Source organism: Rhinatrema bivittatum, chromosome 8, assembly GCF_901001135.1.
Source record: "Rhinatrema bivittatum chromosome 8, aRhiBiv1.1, whole genome shotgun sequence".
Taxonomy (NCBI): Eukaryota; Metazoa; Chordata; class Amphibia; order Gymnophiona; family Rhinatrematidae; genus Rhinatrema; species Rhinatrema bivittatum.
Genome location: NC_042622.1, coordinates 231,685,803 through 231,707,069, shown reverse-complemented (window position 1 = coordinate 231,707,069; position 21,267 = coordinate 231,685,803). Strand labels below are relative to the sequence as shown.

The 21,267-nt window shown below is 45.5% G+C and overlaps 1 protein-coding gene across 4 annotated transcripts in view; it reads right to left on the bottom strand.

The window, feature by feature from the left end:
- The window catches only part of MBD3 (methyl-CpG binding domain protein 3), a 55,710-nt gene that overhangs the window by 17,032 nt on the left and 17,411 nt on the right, over window positions 1–21,267 (bottom strand). For all 4 annotated transcript variants that reach the window (XM_029613993.1, XM_029613991.1, XM_029613994.1 and 1 more), the window contains one exon: window positions 2,563–2,700. In XM_029613993.1, coding sequence (XP_029469853.1) covers window positions 2,563–2,700 — 138 coding nt within the window. The remainder of the gene's footprint in view (window positions 1–2,562; window positions 2,701–21,267) is intronic.

The window sequence follows — 21,267 nt, the reverse complement described above, 5'->3', positions numbered from 1 at the left end:
GGTTCGCAAAAGATCAAAGCACATCCGCACTGTAAGCCTCTGCCGCCTCCAGACGACTGGCTTGGATAGCCTCCTCTTCTGAAAGGGCAGAGCAACCTTGTAACTGTTGGACCCAGCGGAGTCCTGCCTGCAAGGAAAAATTACTGCACATAGCAGCCCAGACTCCCAGCGCTGACACCTTGAATATTTTCTTAAGCTGGATCTCCAGCGTATGATCTTGAAGGTCCTTGAGGATCAGTGGTCTTCTTGACGATGGCCAACACCGCTGCATCCACCTTGGGAACCCGCAGGAGGATCAGAGCCTCTTCTGGTAAGGGGGTACAACTTGTCCATCACCTTAATGACCTTGAGGTCCAAGTCTGGAGTATCCCACTCTCTAAATAACAAATCAGTTACTGAGAGGTGAAATGGAAAGGACTTTGTCGGACCACTGAGACCGACCATGACTGGATCAATAGAGCCCATGGAGGTATCTTCAGGAGGGACCTCAATCCCCAACTCCTCCAAAATAGTGGGAATCAGAGGACCAAGCTCATCTTTCCTAAAAAGGCGTACCACCCTACGATCATCTCCCTCCACCTATGGGCCGGGGTTAGATGAAAGACCCTGAACCTCCTCTGCAGCATCCTGAGGAGGCTGGGTCCCTGTCTCTGGGACCGCTGGCTGAGGAATTTGAGGAAGAATCCGGTGGCGGATGGGAGGAGCTAGTCCGGAGAGTGCGCTTAGGTTTAGGAGCCCCTGCCGCCTCCGCGGCCCTAGCTCGCTTGAGGGGTAGCGCCGCTGTTTTCTCCAAAGACTGGCAAGCGTGAGAATGACCACTGCCCCCTGCATGTTTCTACGCGGACCTCCTGGCCTTAAAAGCCTTATGTAGTAGGAGAATAAACTCCGAAGAAAACGAGGAGGAGTCAGAGGCCCCCCTCGTCCTCCGTTTCAAAATTTCCAGCCCTAGCACCACCCCCCTCTGGGGCAGAGGGCTTCAGGGAAAGTGGGGGATGGGGATTGCCCCCCTCCATCGCTGCCTGCGTTGCCGTGTGAAAGGTGGACAAAATGGCTTCCGTTCCCACTTAGGCAGCTGGCCGCGGCCGTTCGGGCCTCGCAGGCAGTCGGCGCGGCCCTGAAACGCCAGCCCCAACTGTTAGGAACGTGCCTTCCCCCCCAGGGAGGCAAGCGGAACAGATCCCCTCGCGGGACACGCGAGTATCCCCAACAGGCTATACCACGCGGCATCTGTGCTAGAATGCAGACCGGCCTGACCACGGCAACTGAGGCAAAGGGAAGGCACAACCGAAAGAGGAGCTGCTGAGGAGAAAAAATGGTGCGAAGCGAGAAGGAAAGCTGCAAAACAAAAGGAACAGTCAGACTTTTTTTTTTTTTCCTGGTCAGGCGCTGTCCACCGCGCAGGTCCTGAACCAACTGAGGAGAGTGAGCTGGGCTCCACGGTATCACCTCAGTGGTTTGGGGGAGCTGCAGCAGGATCCTCGACCCCTGGCTCCACTAGCCTCAGTACCAGAGTGGATGGTCCCTTCAGGACCTGCCAACCCCTTGGGAGGCTTCACACTAAAACTACTTTTTTTTTTTTTAATATAAATAAACCAGCTAGAATAGCCCTAAATGCTATCTAAACTCTCTAACTTTTTTTTTTTTTTTTGACAACAGACTGCAGGATTTTGCACCTCCACCATAAGCTGGAGACAGAGAAATACTGACAGACTGTGGGTGGCACCTTAGGGTATAGGACAGAGTCAGTCAAAACTTCTGTCTCCATCTGCTGGTGGGGAGGCAAACCCAGGAGTCTGGACTGATCTGGGTACGTACAGGGAAAAGTGTTGATAATATGAATTTGTATAGTACTTTTCACCTAACTAGCACTGCCACATGCTTTTCTGTTTCTAATTTTTAAAAAATGTGTGTTGCAGCCTCTGTGATGGATGACTTAGCAGCATATTTCTGAAGCCTAGTTGGCAAGCTTAACAAGCGAAGGAGGGTGCCCCTATTCTTATCAAAACAAGGTAAACATAGGCACTGGGAGCCAAATAGTGTCTTGCTCAAGATCACAATATGTCAAACAGGAACCCAGGACGACACCTGATATATCACTCTGTGTTCTAACCACTACAGTGTATCTTGTTCTACTAATGAAATAAACCTAGAGAGTATTTTAACACAGGATAAGTGCCTTCTCTTCACATTAATAGAGAGTAACTTTCTGTTGAGTGGCAAGATAAGATTCTACAGTGGATATCACATGTCAGGAAAGACCTCTTATAAAAGGTTAACTGAAATTTGACAGCTTGGACGCTATGTTCTTCCACCAGGGTAGTAGTTTTACCTCTATTACCATACTTATATTTGAAAAAAAAGCAGTTTTAAAGGAAAAAAAAAAGTTTCTTGTAATCTTAAATTACACAATTTTTCCAAAAATGTCTAAATAAAAGTGAATTTAGCTGATCCTTCTTACAAGATAGCACCTATATTAGTTCTTTTGTGACCAGACTTGATCCATGAAATAGTAAGGTGTCTGTCTACATATACAAGAGATGGATGCTGTATGAACTCACTAACCTGCCGAGGTTGATCTACAGCTTTTTGCGGGTCACTCTTCACTTTGTTGCTAGGGTGGTTGGTGACCTTGGTAACTGGCTGTTTGAAGATTGAAGCAGTCTGTCTTACCGGCAATGCTGTGTTTAAATCTGGTTTACCCTACAAAGTTTAAAAAAAACAAAACAAAAAACAGCAGTACAGTCCAATTTTACTAAAATGCAAGACTAAGATGGAAAGAACATTTGCCATTTATTCCTTACCCTTTCCCAGATGTCTAAGATTTGTATAAAAAGTACAACCAAATTTCACATAAATGGAGAGCATTTCCACGCAAACATTTGTAGATTACAGTGTTGCATCCTCTACCTGTTCCTGTTTCTCTGCAGGGTCAGGAACTTACAAGTACACAAATTCTTTGTAAAGTCTCAGGACATGCAGACATTCTACATCAGATCATACCTCCTTTGCACACAGGAAGTAAAAAGGGATGCATCATTTCGACACCTTACAGTATGTCAATGCATTTATTTCTCTGAAGGAGAGGCTAAATTAACTCATGGTTTGCCACCTATCCTGTTGGGATTCACAGCATCCATATTCTTTCCTTCATGGCTCACATCTACTCAATCACAATAAATGCCCAACCTTTCGGATTCCAGCAAACAATGTTGAAACAAAATAAACTCTAGCTCTGTTGGTTATATAATCTCAAGCCGTTATAGGAAAATTGGTCCTTACCTGCTTATTTTCGTTCCTGTAGTACCATTGATCAGTCCAGACTCCTGGGTTTTGCCTCCCCTCCAACAGATGGAGACAGAGATGTTTTTGACTAACACTGCCACTTAAGTTGTAGTGCCACCTGCAGTCCGTCAGTACTGAACTATACCCAAGCCAGATGAATAGGAACGCAACCAACATTAACAATCTACAATTTCCCCCAAAAGAGCAGAGGGAAGAAGAAAACCTTGGAAATTAAATAAGAACCCTTGCCCGCATAACACACCTGCGCAGGACCAGAACCTGAAGCTAAAACACTGATCGAGCAGACTCTCAAATTCCCCTATCCCAGACTGGGCGGGACTCTGGACTGATCCATGGTACTACAGGAATGAAAATTAGCAGGTAAGGACCAATTTTCCTTTCCCTGTTCGTACCCAGATCAGTCCAGACTCCTGGGATATACCAAAGCTTCCCTACACTGGGTGGGACCCCGAGAGTCACGCTCTAAGTACACTTTCGCCAGAACTCCTTGTTTCTGGGACTTGGACATCCAGATAGTAGTGTCTGGCAAAAGTGTGCAAAGACTTCTAAGTAGCCGCCCTACAGATCTCTTGTAGCAAAACCCGCTGACACTCAGCCCAAGAGGCCACTTGTGATCGGGCAGAATGAGCACAAAGCCCAACAGGCACCGACCAACTAAGCGATGTACGCAGAGCTGATAGCCTTCTTCAACCACCGAACAATAGTGGCCCTAGGAGCTCATGCCCTCTCCTGGGGCCACTCCATAGCACAAAGAGATGATCCGACAGGCAGAAACTGTTGGTAACCTCCAAGTAACATAATAGGACCCGCCTCACGTCCAATCTTCACAAATCTCTGGACTGAGGAATGGAAGAATATGAATTCGGGAAGGAGGGGAGCGCTACAGACTAATTCAAAAGGAGGGTTTCTCTACAGGATACGGCCTGAAGCTCTAAAATCTGCTGAACTGAGGATAAAGCTACGAGATAAATCACTTTCAAAGTAAGATCCTTTAGCGTCGCGCGCTTTAAAGGCTCAAACGGTGGCATACAAATGGCCCTCAAAACCAGATTGAGGCTCCAGGAAGGACAAGAATTCCGGACAGAACGACGTAAATGCTTCACCCCCTGAAGGAAACACACACAACGTCCGAACATACTGCCAAGCAACTCCACACACTCTACCCCAAAGGCAACCCAAGGCTGCTACCTGAACTCTCAGAGATTTAAAGGATAAACCTTTAACCAGACCATCTTGTAAAAAGCCCACGACATCAGTCACAGAGGCATATTTGGGGGGGGGGGGGCGGGGAAGTAGAGGTTTTCCCTGGACTGCAAGAGTAGCAATCACAGCATCCAAATAACCCTTATTCCTTAGGTGTGCCCTCTCAAAAGCCAGGCCACTAGACAAAAACAAACAATCTGCCCCTTCCAAACAAACGGGGCCTTGACAGAGATTTGGCAGGAGCTAAAACCGCAAGGGGCCGTTCACTGCTAGGTTGACCAGGTCTGCAAACCACGGCCGCCTCGCCCATTCTGGTGCTACGAGGATTAAAGTCCCCTCGATAGGCCTCTACTCGGTGCAACACCTTGCCAATTAGAAGCCATGGTAGAAACATATACAGCAGGACATCAGACGTCCAAGGGAGGACTAGAGCGCCCACCCTTCTGCTCCCATCTCCCGACACTGAAGAACCTCGGGGCCTTGGCATTGCGGAAAGTCGCCATCAAGTCCATACAGGGCTGGCTCCACCTGCTGCATATAAGGCGAAAGGCCTTCTCCAAAAGCTCCCACTCCTCGGGATCCAGCTTGTGACTGCTCATCAAGTCCGCTTGAACGTTGTCCGAGCCTGCAAGATGAGAAGCTGCTATCCTCTCCAGATGCAGCTCCGCCCAGATGATCAATTCCCAGGCTTCCAGAGCTACTGCTCAGTTCTTGGTGCCTCCCAGGCGATTTATGTTAGCCACGGCTGTCACATTATTCGACAGGATCCTTACTGATCTTCCCCTCACCAGGGTGGAGGAGAGCCTGGAGAGCAAGTCACACGGATCTGGTCTCCAACCAGTTGATGGACCATGAGGACTCTGCCACCGACCAATGGCCCTGGACCGATCTGTTCTAACAGACTGCACCCCAACTGGAGAAACTGGCATTCATAGTTACCACCGTCTAAAAGGGAACTTCGGGGTCCACCCGTCAATGAAGCTTGTCCAGGGTGAGCCACCAGGGGAGTTTGGACGGCGTAGATTCTGTAAGCGGAAGTGGTAGCTGAAACTGCTCGGAGATCTGATCCCAACGGGATAGTAAGGCTGACTGAAGAGGCCTTATATGAGCAAAGGCCCTTGGGACCAACTCCAGGGTGGAAGCCATCAACCCAAGAACTTGCAGGTAATCCCAGACCCTAGGCATGCGCATGGTCAACAGCAAGCGAACCTGAGCTTGCAATTTGTGGATCCACTTCTCGGTGAGGAACACCTTGCCCAACCTAGTGTCGAAAAGGGCACCCAAGAACTCCAGGATCTGGGAGGGAACCAGATGATTCTTGGCCAAACTGACTATCCACCCCAGGGACCGCAAGAGGTACAGGCCTGATCCACCGCCTCTTGACAGAGAGGCTCTGAATTTGCTCGAATCAGCCAGTCGTCCAAATAAGGGTGCACCAGACCTACCTCCTTTCGAAGGGCAGCTGCCACTACCACCTTGGTAAAGGTTCTGGGTGCTGTTGCTAGGCCGAAAGGCAGGGCACAAAACTGGAAATGTTCTCCTAGGATCATGGAGGAATCTTTGGTGGTTGGGCCAAATCCCGAAGGGCAGGTAAGCCTCCGTCAAGTCCAGGGATGCTAGGTACCCCCCCCCCCCTTGTGGACCACTGCAATTACCAACCACAAGGTCTCCATGAGAAATCACGGCACCCGAAGCGCTCTGTTCATCTTTTTCAAATTGAGGATGGACCGGAAGGTGCCTTCCTTCTTTGGCACTATTAAGTAGATGGAATATGTGCCTGTTCTTGTGGTGACAGACTGTGGCTCGCACTGCTAGCTCCTTTTGCTGGTAAGAGCATGGGGAGATGACCAAACGAGCCCAGGGAGGTCGAGCAAATTCTAAAGGATAACCTTGACTTATTACATCCAAGACCCATTGGTAGGAAGTAATTTTGGCCCACTACTTGTAAAAGAGAACCAGCCGACCCCCTATTAGCAGCACAGAGAAGGGACCGGCTTGCCTCACTGGGAAGATTTTGCTCCTCCCACACCCTAGGTGGAGCCACCCCCAGGGGTTGGGAACCACTGGTCTAAATGTAGGACCCACTAAGAAATCCAAGACCAAATTTAGACTCCATAAGGGTACTGGAAACCGCAAGGGAGGATGTTTCGCTCCTTTCAGGAAATGGGTCTGCTCATTCTGATGTGACAAGGAACTACCATTCATCTAGCCCAAGAAACAGGTGAGAGCCACTATTTGTACCTTTAAAGAATTAAGAGCCAAACCTTTATTCAAGCTATCCTGCAAAAATTCCAAAATGAGCGGGATCTTGGCCAAATGAGGAAGAGAACCTCGATCTTTACACCAGGCCTCAAATGCTCGCCAAACTCTCATATAGGCCAAGGAAGTGGAGAACTTTCTAGCCCTAAGCAAAGTGGAAATCACTGCCAAGTAACCATGTTTCAGCAATCAAGCCCTCTGAAGGACCATACTGTAAGACAAAACTGAGTTAGATCTTCATGAAGAACTGGACCCTTGACTTAGCAGGTTCCTGAGTGCCAGAAGTCAAAAGGGAGAGTCCCCCAGGAGTCACTACAAATCCGCATACCACAGCTTCCTGGGCCAATCTGGAGCAACCAAGAGCACCATCCTTCTGTGGCGCTTGATCCTTAGGATCAATCTGCCCAACATGGGCCATGGAAGAAAGGAATACAGCAACATGTCTTCCAGTCACTCCTGCACTAGGGCATTGATCCCCAATCACTTCAGATCTCTCCTGCAACTAAAGAATTGTGGAAGTTTTGATTACGAGAAATCACCAGGAGGTCTAGGAATGGAGGACCCCAGCAATTCAGAATCAGGCCTTGTCAGACTAGGAGTTTTCAGCTATTCCCCTGGTTCCAGACTCTCCCATGGTGAGAAAGTCTGCTCTTAACTTAAGAACATGCCATACTGGGTCAGACCAAGGGTCCATCAAGTCCAGCATCCTGTTTCCAACAGTGGCCAATCCTGGCCATAAGAACCTGGCAAGTACCCCAAAACTAAGTCTATTTCATGTTACCGTTGCTAGTAATAGCAGTGGCTATTTTCTAAGTCAACTTAATTAATAGCAGGTAATGGACTTCTCTCCTCCAAGAACTTATCCAATCCTTTTTAAACACAGCTATACTAAGTGCACTAACCACGTCCTCTGGCAACAAATTCCAGAGTTTAATTGTGCGTTGAGTGAAAAAGAATTTTCTCCAATTAGTTTTAAATGTGCCACATGCTAACTTCATGGAGTGCCCCTAGTCTTATCTGAAAGACTAAATAACCGATTCACATCTACCCGTTCTAGACCTCTCATGATTTTAAACACCTCTATCATATCCCCCCTCAGCCGTCTCTTCTCCAAGCTGAAAAGTCCTAACCTCTTTAGTCTTTCCACATAGGGGAGCTGTTCCATTCCCCTTATTTTGGTTGCCCTTCTCGGTACCTTCTCCATCGCAATTATATCTTTTTTGAGATGCGGTGACCAGAACTGTACACAGTATTCAAGGTGGGGTCTCACCATGGAGCGATAGAGGCATTATGACATTTTCCGTTTTATTCACCATTCCCTTCCTAATAATTCCCAACATTGTTTGCTTTTTTGACTGCCGCAGCACACTGAACCGATGATTTCAATGTGTTATCCACTATGACACCTAGATCTCTTTCTTGGGTGGTAGCACCTAATATGGAACCCAACATTGTGTAATTATAGCATGGGTTATTTTTCCTTATATGCATTACCTTGCACTTATCCACATTAAATTTCATCTGCCATTTGGATGCCCAGTTTTCCAGTCTCACAAGGTCTTCCTGCAATTTATCACAATCTGCTTGAGATGTAACTACTCTGAACAATTTTGTATCATGTGCAAATCTTATTACCTCACTCATCGTATTTCTTTCCAGATCATTTATAAATGTATTGAAAAGTAAGGGACCCAATACAGATCCCTGAGGCACTCCACTACCCACTCCCTTCCACTGAGAAAATTGCCCATTTAATCCTACTCTCTGTTTCCTGTCTTTTAGCCAGTTTGTAATCCATGAAAGGACATCGTCACCTATACCATGACATTTTACTTTTCCCTTTAAAATTGTAATAACCCTTTTCCCTTCCACACCCCCCTCTTTCAGGCCATTCCTCCCTCTCCCTGATTTACCAATTTGTTTAAGTTACTCCCAAGTTATCTCCTCCCTTGTTCTATGTAAGACAACTTTTGTTACTGTCAATTTTTCGGTTGCAATGTAAACCGGATTGATAATGAACTCTGTTAATTGAACTTCGGTATAAAAAGTTATAAATAAATAAAAAGATATTTTCAAATTCTGGTGTCACCTCACAGTAACAGCAGCACAAACACCTTCCACTGCCAGGCACATTGAGAAGTAACACAAAACCCCGCAAAAAAGACACTCAAAATCTATACTGCAATCCCATCGTAACATAACAGTAATAACACCAAGGACTTAAACAATAATCCTACCTGTGAAAAAGTAAGGGTAAATATTACACTGAGTCCTAGAATACCAATACACCACCTACTGAGGAAACAAAACAAACCAGATTGCTATAGATCCCTATGCTAGCAGAATCTCTCATCATGGTCACACACACAGAGCAGAGACACCCTCACCAAATACAGAATACAAAATAAAGGAGCACAAATTAGACAAAAACTAAAATGGAAACCTCAAGAAGCCAGACTGTGTATTAATGGAAAAACAGAACCACCATTCCTCATAAAACAAATAAAATCAAGAAACAAAGCATCAGTTATAATAGTAAAACCATACTAATAAAAAATATTTTAAAACTACTGATAAATAGAATTTCTATTAACTAAAATCATATACTTTTTTACAATTTCCCAAACACCAATAAAATATTTCAAAACAGCACATATATCAAACACCCAATAATTAAAACTAATAAGGATTTTAAAAAGCCCCTGCTGTCCATACGTGGGAGCTTTTGATTTCCAGTCACCCTGATATTATCAAGGATTAGGAGGTTATCCTCTCTCACACGTCCATTCTCTCTCACACATACACTGTCACATACATACACGTTCATGCTCTTATACCCACCATAACCTCTTGCTCTCACAGACACTGACACACTCTCAGGCTTTAAGACACTCTCTCCCCCTCACACATATACCCCCCCACACACAAACTCTTACTCCCCTGGATTTTCTCATACACTCATGCTCTCACTCTCACTGGCTCCCTCACATACACACACCCAGGCAAGTTCCCAATCATTCTCACACAAACACACACACCCAGGCAAGCTCCTAGTCATTCTCACACACTGAAACTGACCCCCAGGCAGGTTCCCATTCATTTTCACACATACACAGACCCCCAGGCAGGCACCTATTCTCACACATACAAACCCCAGGAAGACACCCATTCATTCTCATACACAGACACACCCCTCAGGCAGGCACCCAAGCATTCACACACATACACCCCCAGGCAGACTCCCATTCATACACACACACACTAAAGGCAGACCCCCTCTCTTTCTTTTGCCAGCAACCTCGGAACCTCACTCATTCCTCTGCTGCCACTGATGCCGCATGGCTATTGGGGAGGTGCTGATTGTTGCTACTGGCACTGAAGCCCATTCTGCTGCCTCCTCTGTGCAGGCCCTGTGGATTTCCACTTCCTCCATGTTGATCTCGTACATTGTGAGATCCACATAGAGAAAGTGCTACTCTTGCACATTACCAAAGATTACGTGTGCCAATCACTAAAAAGTAATTTATTTATTTATTTTTTTAACCTTTGCTGTCTGATCTTAGTTTTCTAATCGGTTGGTCACAGGCTTTTTTGTTCCACCTCCCCTTTCTTATTTTTTTGCCAATTCCTTTCATATTGTCTTTTTTCTATTTCTTTTCTCTCCATCTATCTTCTTCCCTCAAACACACAGTCAGGTTCTCATTCTCACATGCTCTCTCATACAATCATTCATACAGTCTCTCACTGGCACATGCTGTCTCATTCTCACACACAATCTCTCGACTCATCTCATACACGCGCAATCTCTCGACTCATCTCATACACGCGCACACACAATCTCTCGACTCATCTCATACACGCGCACACACAATCTCTCGACTCATCTCATACACGCGCACACACAATCTCTCGACTCATCTCATACACGCGCACACACAATCTCTCGACTCATCTCACACACTCTATAGGCCCTCAGCCTCTCTCTTACCTCTGGGCCTCCTCTTCACAGGTCGCTGCAGGATGGGCTCTGCAGCGGCCCTGATCTTCTCAGGCCGATCCGCGGTGGGGACCCTGCTACCGGGCCTCCTCCTCTTCTCAGCCCGCTGCTCCTCTTCTGCACTCGGCTGATGCTGCTCCTCCTTCCTGCCAGTGCGGCTCCGGCAACATTTTTCTTCCAGGGCCGCGTGGGCAGGAAGGAGGAGGAGGAGCACCTGCACTTTTAGACGTGACCTTTTTCTTCGGGCCGTGGTGACGTGAGCTCCACCACGGCCCTGCTGATCTTCCTGCTGTGTATCTCCGGCACAGCACAGCGATGCTTAATTACTCAGCCACCAGTGGGATGAGGTCCACTGGCAACCGCATTGGCTCCCTCTGACCTCTCCTCGGTATACCACGTCACGTGCACCGGGCTTGCGCGACACACCGGCACAGTGCAGGCGACACACTAAAGTGTCGCGACACACACTTTGGAAAGCTCTGCATTAAGCCAGGTCTTTCTATATGTTCTGTGATTTTGATACTTAGAACACTTTCCACTATTTTTCCTGGCACTGAAGTCAGGCTAACCGGTCTGTAGTTTCCCAGATCGCCCCTGGAGCCCTTTTTAAATATTGGAGTTACATGGTCTTTTCCTGCTATGTGTGAGGCTGGGATCATCTGGAGATGCACTTCCGCCCATTCCATAAGCTTATCTATTCCCTGTGACACTTGCTGGCTCTTGGTTCTTTCCTGCCAATCGATGTAAGCCACACTGGTTGCATTGTCTGACGTTATCCAGAATGATTGACCCTGCAGCCTGTTCCAGACAGACTCCTCCGTATTCCAGTGCCCTTATGCTATCAGCTCCTGACAGTGAAACCCCCAAGGAGGCTCGCATCTGTTGTCAGGTCTAGCCTGCGCGGTGGTGCTAGGGAAACTCCCATCCTTAGATGATCCACCACCTGCAGCCACTACTGCAGTTGGAAGGAGACCTACATCGGCAGGAAGAGCTGAATAGAATAGTCCTGGGACTGTGGTTTCCACCAAGACAGCAGGGAGCGCTGAAGAGGATGCATATGTGCCCTTCCCACGGGGCCACTTCCAGGATCGCTGCCATTAAGCCAAGTATTTGCAGGTAGGACCATTTGATCAAGCGCAGAGTGTTCAATAACAGATGGGAGCTGTGTCATCAACTTCTGAATGTGCATTTCTGGCACAAAGACTTTGCCCTGCCTCATTTCGGACCAAACTCAGAGGTATTCCAATGACTGAGCAGGCTGAAGACTGCTCTTGGTCAGATTCACCACCCTGCCAAGCTCCTGCAGCAGGGAGATCACCTTGAGGGTCATACTGCAGCTCTTTTCCAGCGACTTGGTTCGAATCAGCCAGTTGTCCAAATACAGGTGTATTTCAATTCTGCTGCCCACTACCACCATTACCTTGGAAAAGATCCTTGAGATAGCAGCCAGACCAAAAGGCACAGCCCGAAACTGATAATGGCATCCCAGAACTGCAAACCGTAGAAAGTGTTGATGCTCTAAATCGGATGGGACTATGAAGGTACGCCTCAGACAGATCCAATGAGGTCAGAAACTCCTGACTGCAAGGCCATTATTACAGAGCACAATATTTCCACTCAAAAATGTGTCACATCCAGATGACTATTGACACCTTTGAGATCTAGGATGGGATGAAAGGAGCCCTCCTTCTTGAGCACAATGAAATAAATGTTAACCACCACCCGTATTTTCTGGCGATTTGGGGAGTGGAACCACAGCTCTCAGACTGAGAAGCCTTGCCAATGTATTTTCCACTGCCTACTTCTGTGGCGAGTGGCAGAGAGACACCATCAACACATCCCAAGGAACACTGCGAAATTCCAGCACATATCTGTAAGAATGAAGAAATTACTTACCTGATAATTTTGTTTTCCTTAGTGTAAACAGATGGACTCAGGACCAATGGATTATGCTCCCCTGCCAGCAGATTTCAAAGTTTACGTCACTCCTGCAGTGACCTCAGTCCTTCAGCATTCTCTTCAAAAGCCACTTGATTTAAAATATGATTAAAAATGGATAACTAACTGTACTCAACCAAACACTGAACCCCAGTAAGAATAGACGCCCTAATCTGGGGACTGGATGATGGCTTGCCCATAATCTCTTGGAATTAATATCTACTCCACAGGCAAATCCATGGCACCGTTCTTGGGCAGGATGCCGAGTTTATCTGTCTACCCTAGGTAAAACAAAATTATCAGGTAAGTAATTTCTCCATTTCTTAGCGTGTAGCAGATGGACTCAGGACCAATGGGATGTACAAAAGCTACTCCTGATCGAGGCGGGAGGCTGCCCGCGGTCCAGTAAACATTGCCATTGCAAAGGCTGAATCCTCTTGGGCCTATACATCCAGGTGACAGAACCTGAAGGTGGTGTGCAAGGAGGTCCACACCACTTGGCAGAATCAGTGGGAGACAGCATTCTAGCCTCCACCCATGAGCCAACCTGAGCCCTAATGGAATGAGCTTTAAACCTGAGAAGATAAATGGCTTTCCTACCTCCACACAGGAAGGACCACCTCCTTAATCAAGTGAGCTATGGTGGCCCGCAAAGCTGGTTCACCCCACTTCCTTCCACCGTGAAGGACAAATAGACAGTCTTTTGGACCGGTTTTGAAACTTCCAGATACTGCACCACAAGTCTGCTGACATTCAAATGACAGGTGGCAGTATTCTTCTGCATCCTTGTGCTTATCTAGGGATAGCAACGAAATGGACTGATTCAAATGAAACTCCGAGACTACCCTGGGCAAGATGGATGGAACGGTATGAAGCTGTAACACTCCTGAAGTCACCTGGACAAAAGGTTCACTGCACGACAATGCCTGTAGTTCAGAGATGCGACGTGCCGAGCATATAGCCACTAGGAACACCGTTTTCAAGGTTAATAAACGCATGGAAAGACTGTAGCAGTCAAAAGGAGGGCCCTGCCAAAAATTCTAATACTAGATTAAGATTCCACAAGAGAACCGGCCACCGGAGGAGTGGCCAGAGGTGCTTCAACCCCCCTTCAGAAAACGTGCCACGTCCGGATGAGCCAACAGGCAGCTTCCGTTCACCTCGCCCCTGAAACAGGACAGAGCCACTACCTGGACCCTTCAAGGAGTTAAGGGTCAAATCTTTATTCAAGCTGTCCTGCAAAAATTCCAGAATTAGTGGGATTTTGACTGCCCAAGGGGGGTGGGGGACATCGCATTCCTCGCACCAGGCTTCAAATACTCTCCAGACATGCACATACACTAGGGACTTAGAGAACTTCCACGTGCAGAGTAAGGTAGCAATTATTGCCACAGAATATCCTTGCTTCATCAGGCAAGCACTCTCAAGGGCCAGACCTTAATACAGGATGAGCTGGATCCTTGGGAAAGACCAGTCCCTGCTGTAGCAGGTCCCTGTGCAATGGGAGGTACAGGGGAGGTCTCCACATGTCCTCAAACCACAAATGCTTGGGCCAATCTGGAGCTACTAGTGGGACTAATCCCCTGTGGTGCTCGATTCTGCGCATGACCTTGCCCAGTAGGGGCCACAGAGTGAAAGCGTGGCCCAACTCTTCTTCTGGCCAGGTCTGAATGACAGCGTCGATCCCCAGGGACCACTGATCTTTTCTGTGACTGAAGAATTGGGGAACTTTCACATTATGAGATGCGTCCAGCAGGTCGATGGACAGGAGACCCCAGCGATCTATCAGCTGAAAGGTTTTGGCAACGCCGCTCACTCTCCTGGATTCAGAATCTCCCTGCTTAGAAAGTTTGCTCTGATGTTGTCTTTTCCTGCAATGTGGGAGGCTGCGATCATCTGTAGATGTATTTCCACCCATTCCATAAGGAGATCTATCTTCTGTGACACTTGCTAGCTCTTGTTTCCACCCTGGCGGTTGATGTAGGCTATCGTTGTTGCATTGTCAGACAATGCAGGGACCGCTTGACCCTGGAGTCTGGGGCTGAATTGTAGACACACCAATCTGACTACCCAGGCTTCCAGGCGGTTGATGTTCCAGAGGGCCTCTTTCTCAGTCCAACATCCCTGGGCCATCAGTTCCTGACAGCAAGCTCCCCAGCCCCAGAGGCTTGCGTCTGTTGTGAGGACAATCCGTTTGGAGAGGACAGGGGTACACACCTGCCCAGATGAGCTTCTTGCAGCCATCACTGGAGCAGAGAACATACTCCCATTGGTAAGTGGAGGCTAATCGAATAGTCATGAGAGTGCGGGTTCCAATGTGACAGTACAAACCCCAAACATGGAGATAACTCCACACCGTTGGGCATATCGTGCTTATCAACTGACGCACTTGGGACATCAATTTCCTTATCCGCGTGGTCAGAAGGAAGACCTTGCCCTGCTTGGTGTTGGACCAGACTCTCAGATATTCTAAGGACTGGGAAGGCTAGAGACTGATTTTGTCCAGCTTTATGGCCAGAGTTCCTGAAGCAAGGTGATCACCTTGTTGGTCAACCGGAAACTCTCTTCCACAGACTTGGCCCGTATCAACCAGTTGTCCAAGTAAGGTGCACCAGGATTCCCTCTTTTCTCAATGCTGCCGCTATGACCATGATAATCTTGGAAAGTGTTCTGGGGGTGGTGGCTAGGCCAAAAGGCAGCGCTCGGAACGGACAATGGCGACCCAGTACCGCAAAGCGTAGGAAACTGTGCTCTTGACAGATTGGGATATGTAGGTAGGCCTCAGATAGGTCCAGGGAGGTTAAGAACTCTCCCAGTTGTACAGCCATTATCACAGAGCGTAGGATTTCCATGTGGAAATGATTCACTCATAGACGTCAGTTGAAGCTCTTGAGGTCTAGGATGAGATGAAAGGAACCATCCTTCTTGGATACGATGAAATAGATGGAATACCACCATTTCCATTAATTAAAACTTAAATACCTAACACAAAAAGGTCTAGGCGATTTACAACATACATACATATCATTAAAAGAACACGACAAAAGAAAACACAACTCATCAAGTTTCATAGAAACCACAGTCAACAATATTATGTAAACACATAATACAATTATAATCAGACAAAAATAAGTCCTGAATCATACCTCAAAAGGGATGAAAATCTGTCAGTCACAGATTCTAGAAAATACTAAAGACCAGATGGAGCAGAAAATCTTTCAAAAGCCTCTTGAATTTCTTTACATTATCCAAGGAACGCAACTCAAAAGGAATGAGATTCCATAAAGATGGAGAAACAATTGAAAACGATGTCTCTCTCCTATAGAATAGGCGAGCTTGCCGCATAGAAGGAATATCAAGAAAATTTAGTTGAGAAGATCTCAAACCTCTAGTTGGTTTGTAAATACGCAGTAATGCATTTGTCCAATGTGAACCATCCAAACTGAAGCTTAAACACGATCATTACAATTTTAAATTCAATGCGTTCACGCACAGGTAACCAATTCAATTTACAAAGGATTGGCGAAATATGTTCGGTCCGTTTTGTAAGAGAAACCAGCCAGGCAGCAGCATTTAGTAAAAGTTGCATAGGTTGCAATGTGATCTTGGATAACCCTATAAACAGGCTGTTACAATAATCTAGATGTGGAAACATTATAGAACCAACTACAGTCAGAAAATCATGATCATAGAAAAGATGCCTTAAACCAGCAATCAAACAAAGCTTAAAAAAAACACTTTTGATGACCGCTCTAACCTGTGGTTTAAAGGAAAAGGACGCATCAAGCAGAATGCCCAGACTCTTTAGGGGCTTAGTAATAGTAATAGTTTTAATAATAGTAATATTTTCCTGGAGCGCAGGTACTCCTCTGGCCAAAATACTAGATCAGAGCCCCATTGCCAGCTAAAAAGGTGGTGGCGGGTTCCATAACTGCTCTGTAATTCACCCAGAGTTATCCACCTCCTGAGAGAGGAGTAGGCACAAATGAGCTACCAGAGCACAACAAGAAGCAATCTGTAAGGTCATTGCTTCTGCATCAAAGGCTTAAAGATGGACTCCAACCATCTACTGTATGCATCCTTTAAGGCCACTCCTCCCTCCACTGGGATAATTGTTTGCTTAGGGACGGCACAGACCAGCGCATCCACTTTAGGGAAACGCAAATGCTCTCTCACTGCCGGATCCAGTGGGTATAGAGCTTCTAACATTCATCCCCCTTTAAAACTTGCTTCTGGGGCATCCCATTCCAGGTCAATCAATTCCTGGATGGCTTCCAGTACTGGAAAGTAGCAAGAGGCTTTTCTATAGGGAAATCAGAATGGGATTCTTCTTTGGCTCCACCAGAGTCCGCCCCAAGAACTTCCAGCATCTTCAGGGTCTGGGAAACTAGGGCCGGCAATTCTTCTCTATGGAAAAACTGTAACATGGTCCGATACGATTCTAAACCAGGAGGAATTTTCCCATCGTCCAAGGAATCAATATCCTCCTCTTCGTCTGGGTCCCTGTCAGGGATACCCCTTGGTGAAGTGAAGCATGCCTCAAGGTCTACTGATAAGACTGGGAAAGGGAGGGCTTACCAGCTGAGGTTATGTGCAGACAGGGGCAAGTAAGATAGTAGACTGCACCTGTACGAAGGCTTGAAGGCCCTGGAAAAATTCCACCCAAGAGAAGGCAGCCGGGTCCATGCCTAGCCCAGGAGGTACTGGGGTAGGTGCTGCTGAATTTCCCTCTCCCATGGATGACCCAGTCCAGGGGGTACTCAGATCCGGGGTACTTCCAGTTAAGGCTGTGGCTAACCTATCCTCTGAATGGGAGGAGCTGGGCTTATTAAAGTCCAGGGAAGCCAACTCTCCCTGGGCTTCCTCACAGTGATGACCTAAGTTGGAATCCAGGTCAGACTGTGAAGCCCTAAGATGACAAACAGCGCAGAGAGAAAGGCTCTTATGTTTCTTGGCTGCTGGAGTCATTGGTGGCGGTAACTGTGTGCTCTGTCGGCTCACACTTAAAATGCACACTGCGCATACAAACATTCTATGGAGGGCAATACGGCATGCACAGACGCATTGCCACAACCTACCATACAGTGTGCTAACCAAGCTTAGGTCACCAGGGACTGCTTAACCCGCTCAGAAGCCCACTTCCCCTTACCCCAACGGGGTTGGGAACAATGTTGGTATGGCACACTGAGCAAGGAGACCGGAGGAAGTCTTACCGAAACCCCTCCAAATGTCTCTCAATCGAGAGGTAAATCTATTTTTTTTTTGGACTTACCTGGGCTCAGCGCTTAGTTGAGTACAGAGAGTGTCTCTAGTGGTGGTGGGGGGGGGCGTAGGGCTTTGGCTGTCACTGCAGCGCTCGGCTTCCTGCACTTGCTGCCTTTCAGCTGCTTAAGCAGCTAGGTCCATGCTGGGAACTGGACCAAGGCACACCTCCGAGGGATCTCGGAAATTGCCTCAGAAATTCTCAACTGGGGGAGGGATTCAATTTTTTTCTCCAATTTAAACATAGAATTTTTCCTTCCAAAAAAATACAGCAATCCTCAGAGAGGTATATCCACCATCTGCTGGAGACTGAGAAATAGTGAAGGATTGAGGTCACTGCAGGGGTGTATCGAGGGTGACTTCAGCTTTGAAATCTGACTCAGTCTCCATCTGCTGGCAGGGGAGCATAAACAACTGGTCCTGAATCCATCTGGCTACACGCTAGGAAATTTTAGGCAGCTTAGCTATATCCCCAGAAGACTATGTACCGCGAATAGACAGCTATGGATCAGAACAGGCTCAAATGATAAGTATGGTTCAACATATTGCATATAATTTAAGTACAAAGATTGTATAAAGGCATGATACTATCACATCATTCCCAGGACATCCTGGCAAAAGGAGAGCTGGAATGGCACCAGGGAACATCTGGTGTCTCTGGGGAGATAAAAGATACCAAATGGCTTAGTCTTTAAACACCTGGGAAGATCAAATGCTAAAGACTAGTACAGATACCAATGAACCGATAATAAATTAAGACATTTGGTGTCTTTTACCAAATGGGAGATCAAAAGACTAGTACTGAAATATCTTCCTGGATAAAGTGCAAACACCTAACTTGCAGAGGGATATAGAAGGAATTTCATTTGCTTATTTTAGTTGGATAAGCTGAAAGGAACAGAGAGCAAAAGTTGCTCTTTTTCAGAGTCCCCAAGCCCAAGTCTTCCAGGTTTCCAAGAATACTGCCTTATAGAGGGAAGACGCAAAGGGAGGTGTTTTGTTGTCCTTTGATTAATGTTTTATATTTATTTCTGTCTCCCATTTACCAGTATTGATTTATGTACAACTTACTATGATACTGTATTCAATGTTGATATTACTTTGCTGATTTATTATCCATATATTTAGTAAACTTAAGTTTTGCTTTACTAGATTGTGTGTAGAGTGCTCTATGACAATATAAAAAAATATAACCCCATACAGCCACCGCACACATTTGGCATCACAAGATAATATAAATTACTAGTGTTAAAGTTTTAGAACTTGAAAGGACATGAGGAATTAAGGGGTTAACAGCAGAGAAAAAGGAGGGCGAGTGGGGGATGCAGAAAGTGTTTTTCATATGCAAATACAACAGAGGAGAAAACTCCTTTAAATGAATTGATTTTTTAGTTTAAAAGTAATGAACAGATTGATGAGGAATTAAAGATATTTGCAGAACGTGAACTTGATTTAGCAAGAATGTTTAATTTCATTATTTAGTGAAGTGAAATCTGTAGCCTCAGAAAAGGGAATGTTTACCCCTCTTAATGACTAGCATTGAATTTATATAGAAACTAATAAGATTTGGTTTCTTTAAGCATTGGGTAAATACTTGTGTGAAATGGATCAGCATTGCTCTATGGTTCTGATCTGGAAATAGAGCGTAAGAGCAGCTGTTTTGTCTTTTTAAACTTTTTTTCATTTCTGCATCAGGCAGATGTGCAATCTAGTCCGTATGTCTGATAGTCAAGATCCCGCTACAAGAAAGGGGAGACTAGATTAAAAGAAAATTCTTCTGGTCTTGAAGACTGGAACACCTGTCACATGAGTAAATTCATAAGTTTTTATTTTTTACCCCTACTATATGTAATGAAATATAATTTAGTGAAAGAACCTGCATAGTAAAATGAGTTGAAACATGCAGTTAGTTTTATGAGTGCCTTACTCTTTGAACAAAGCAGATGTTTATGGCTGTTTATATGGAGATCTGATATAAGAGATAAGCTTCCTTATCTTATTGCTTTTTGCTTCAGAAATTAGAGAGAAAAATGTCTATCAGTTTCTTTTACTTAATTTGAATTTTTATCTTATATCAAGTATTTCATTATTATTACTACAACTATTATTATTATTATTAAGATAAATGTTAGTTTTTTACCGAGTTTTGTTACCTATCCACTTGTTAATTGTAAACCGACATGATGCGATATCTATTGCGAATGCCGGTATAGAAAAACTTAAATAAATAAATAAGTATTAATTCATATACATGCATCTGACTTCTTTGCAACAGAAAGACCCCTACAACCTTTCATTTATGGACTGAAATGCTTAGAATTTATGCATATGCTCTGACCTCATCTTTTCTTGATTTTGTTTTATGAAGCAATATGTCTCTATTAGAAACATAATAACAGACTATCATGATGAAAAATGTTTGTGAATCATTTAGTTAATACTTGGTTACATATGTACTTGCAGATGCCACTATTTTGTTGCTCACATACATGATAAAGACTGAACTGATTTCGTTTTTAGTCCTTAGTTGCTATTTCCCTGTGGTCCTGCTATAAGCTGTCTGTATATTCACCCAACATTCAGATAGTACTTTTTCTTTGTAAGAAAGAACTAGGAGAGATTTTTGAAATAGGGGTTTGTTTTTGTTTTTCACCTCTTATACTCTCACACCCTCTGGTGGTACACATGCCACACCTGAGTTTACTTTTCCACATACCTAAAAATAATTAGCAAGCTGCACTGCCAGAGGGAGATGCTAATAGGACCAGAGACCATACTTCATCACAGGGTAGAGACACACTCAAATAACTGCACCTGTGGAGCTTTTGTTATGCAGGAACACTGAGTGCAGTGAACCTGACATTGAATACACAATGAAAGGTGGCCCCAAAAATCAGAACAGGCCAACTATGAATGAGTACAACTATCTGAATGGAGATTGCAACAGATGACAAGAGATAGTGCGGATGCTCCTGGCAGATTAAACGTATGCTTTGCTATTTTAAATTGGCCAGTTTCTGGGTTAATTAAACTCCAGGTGTACTTAAACTTAGATAGGGTTTAAGTAATAATTGATGAAAGTCATTTGACTAATTACAGAGAGAGCACAATAGACTAATAAGACTGTTCTTTTCCTCTTTAGTGAAGGTATTTTATACACAGCTTACAGACATTGGAGAAATTACTTACCTGATAATTTCGTTTTCCTTAGTGTAGACAGATGGACTCAGGACCAATGCTAGCAGTTGGAGACGGATCAGATTTCAATCTGACGTCAGCCCCTAGTACATATACCCCTGCAGGAA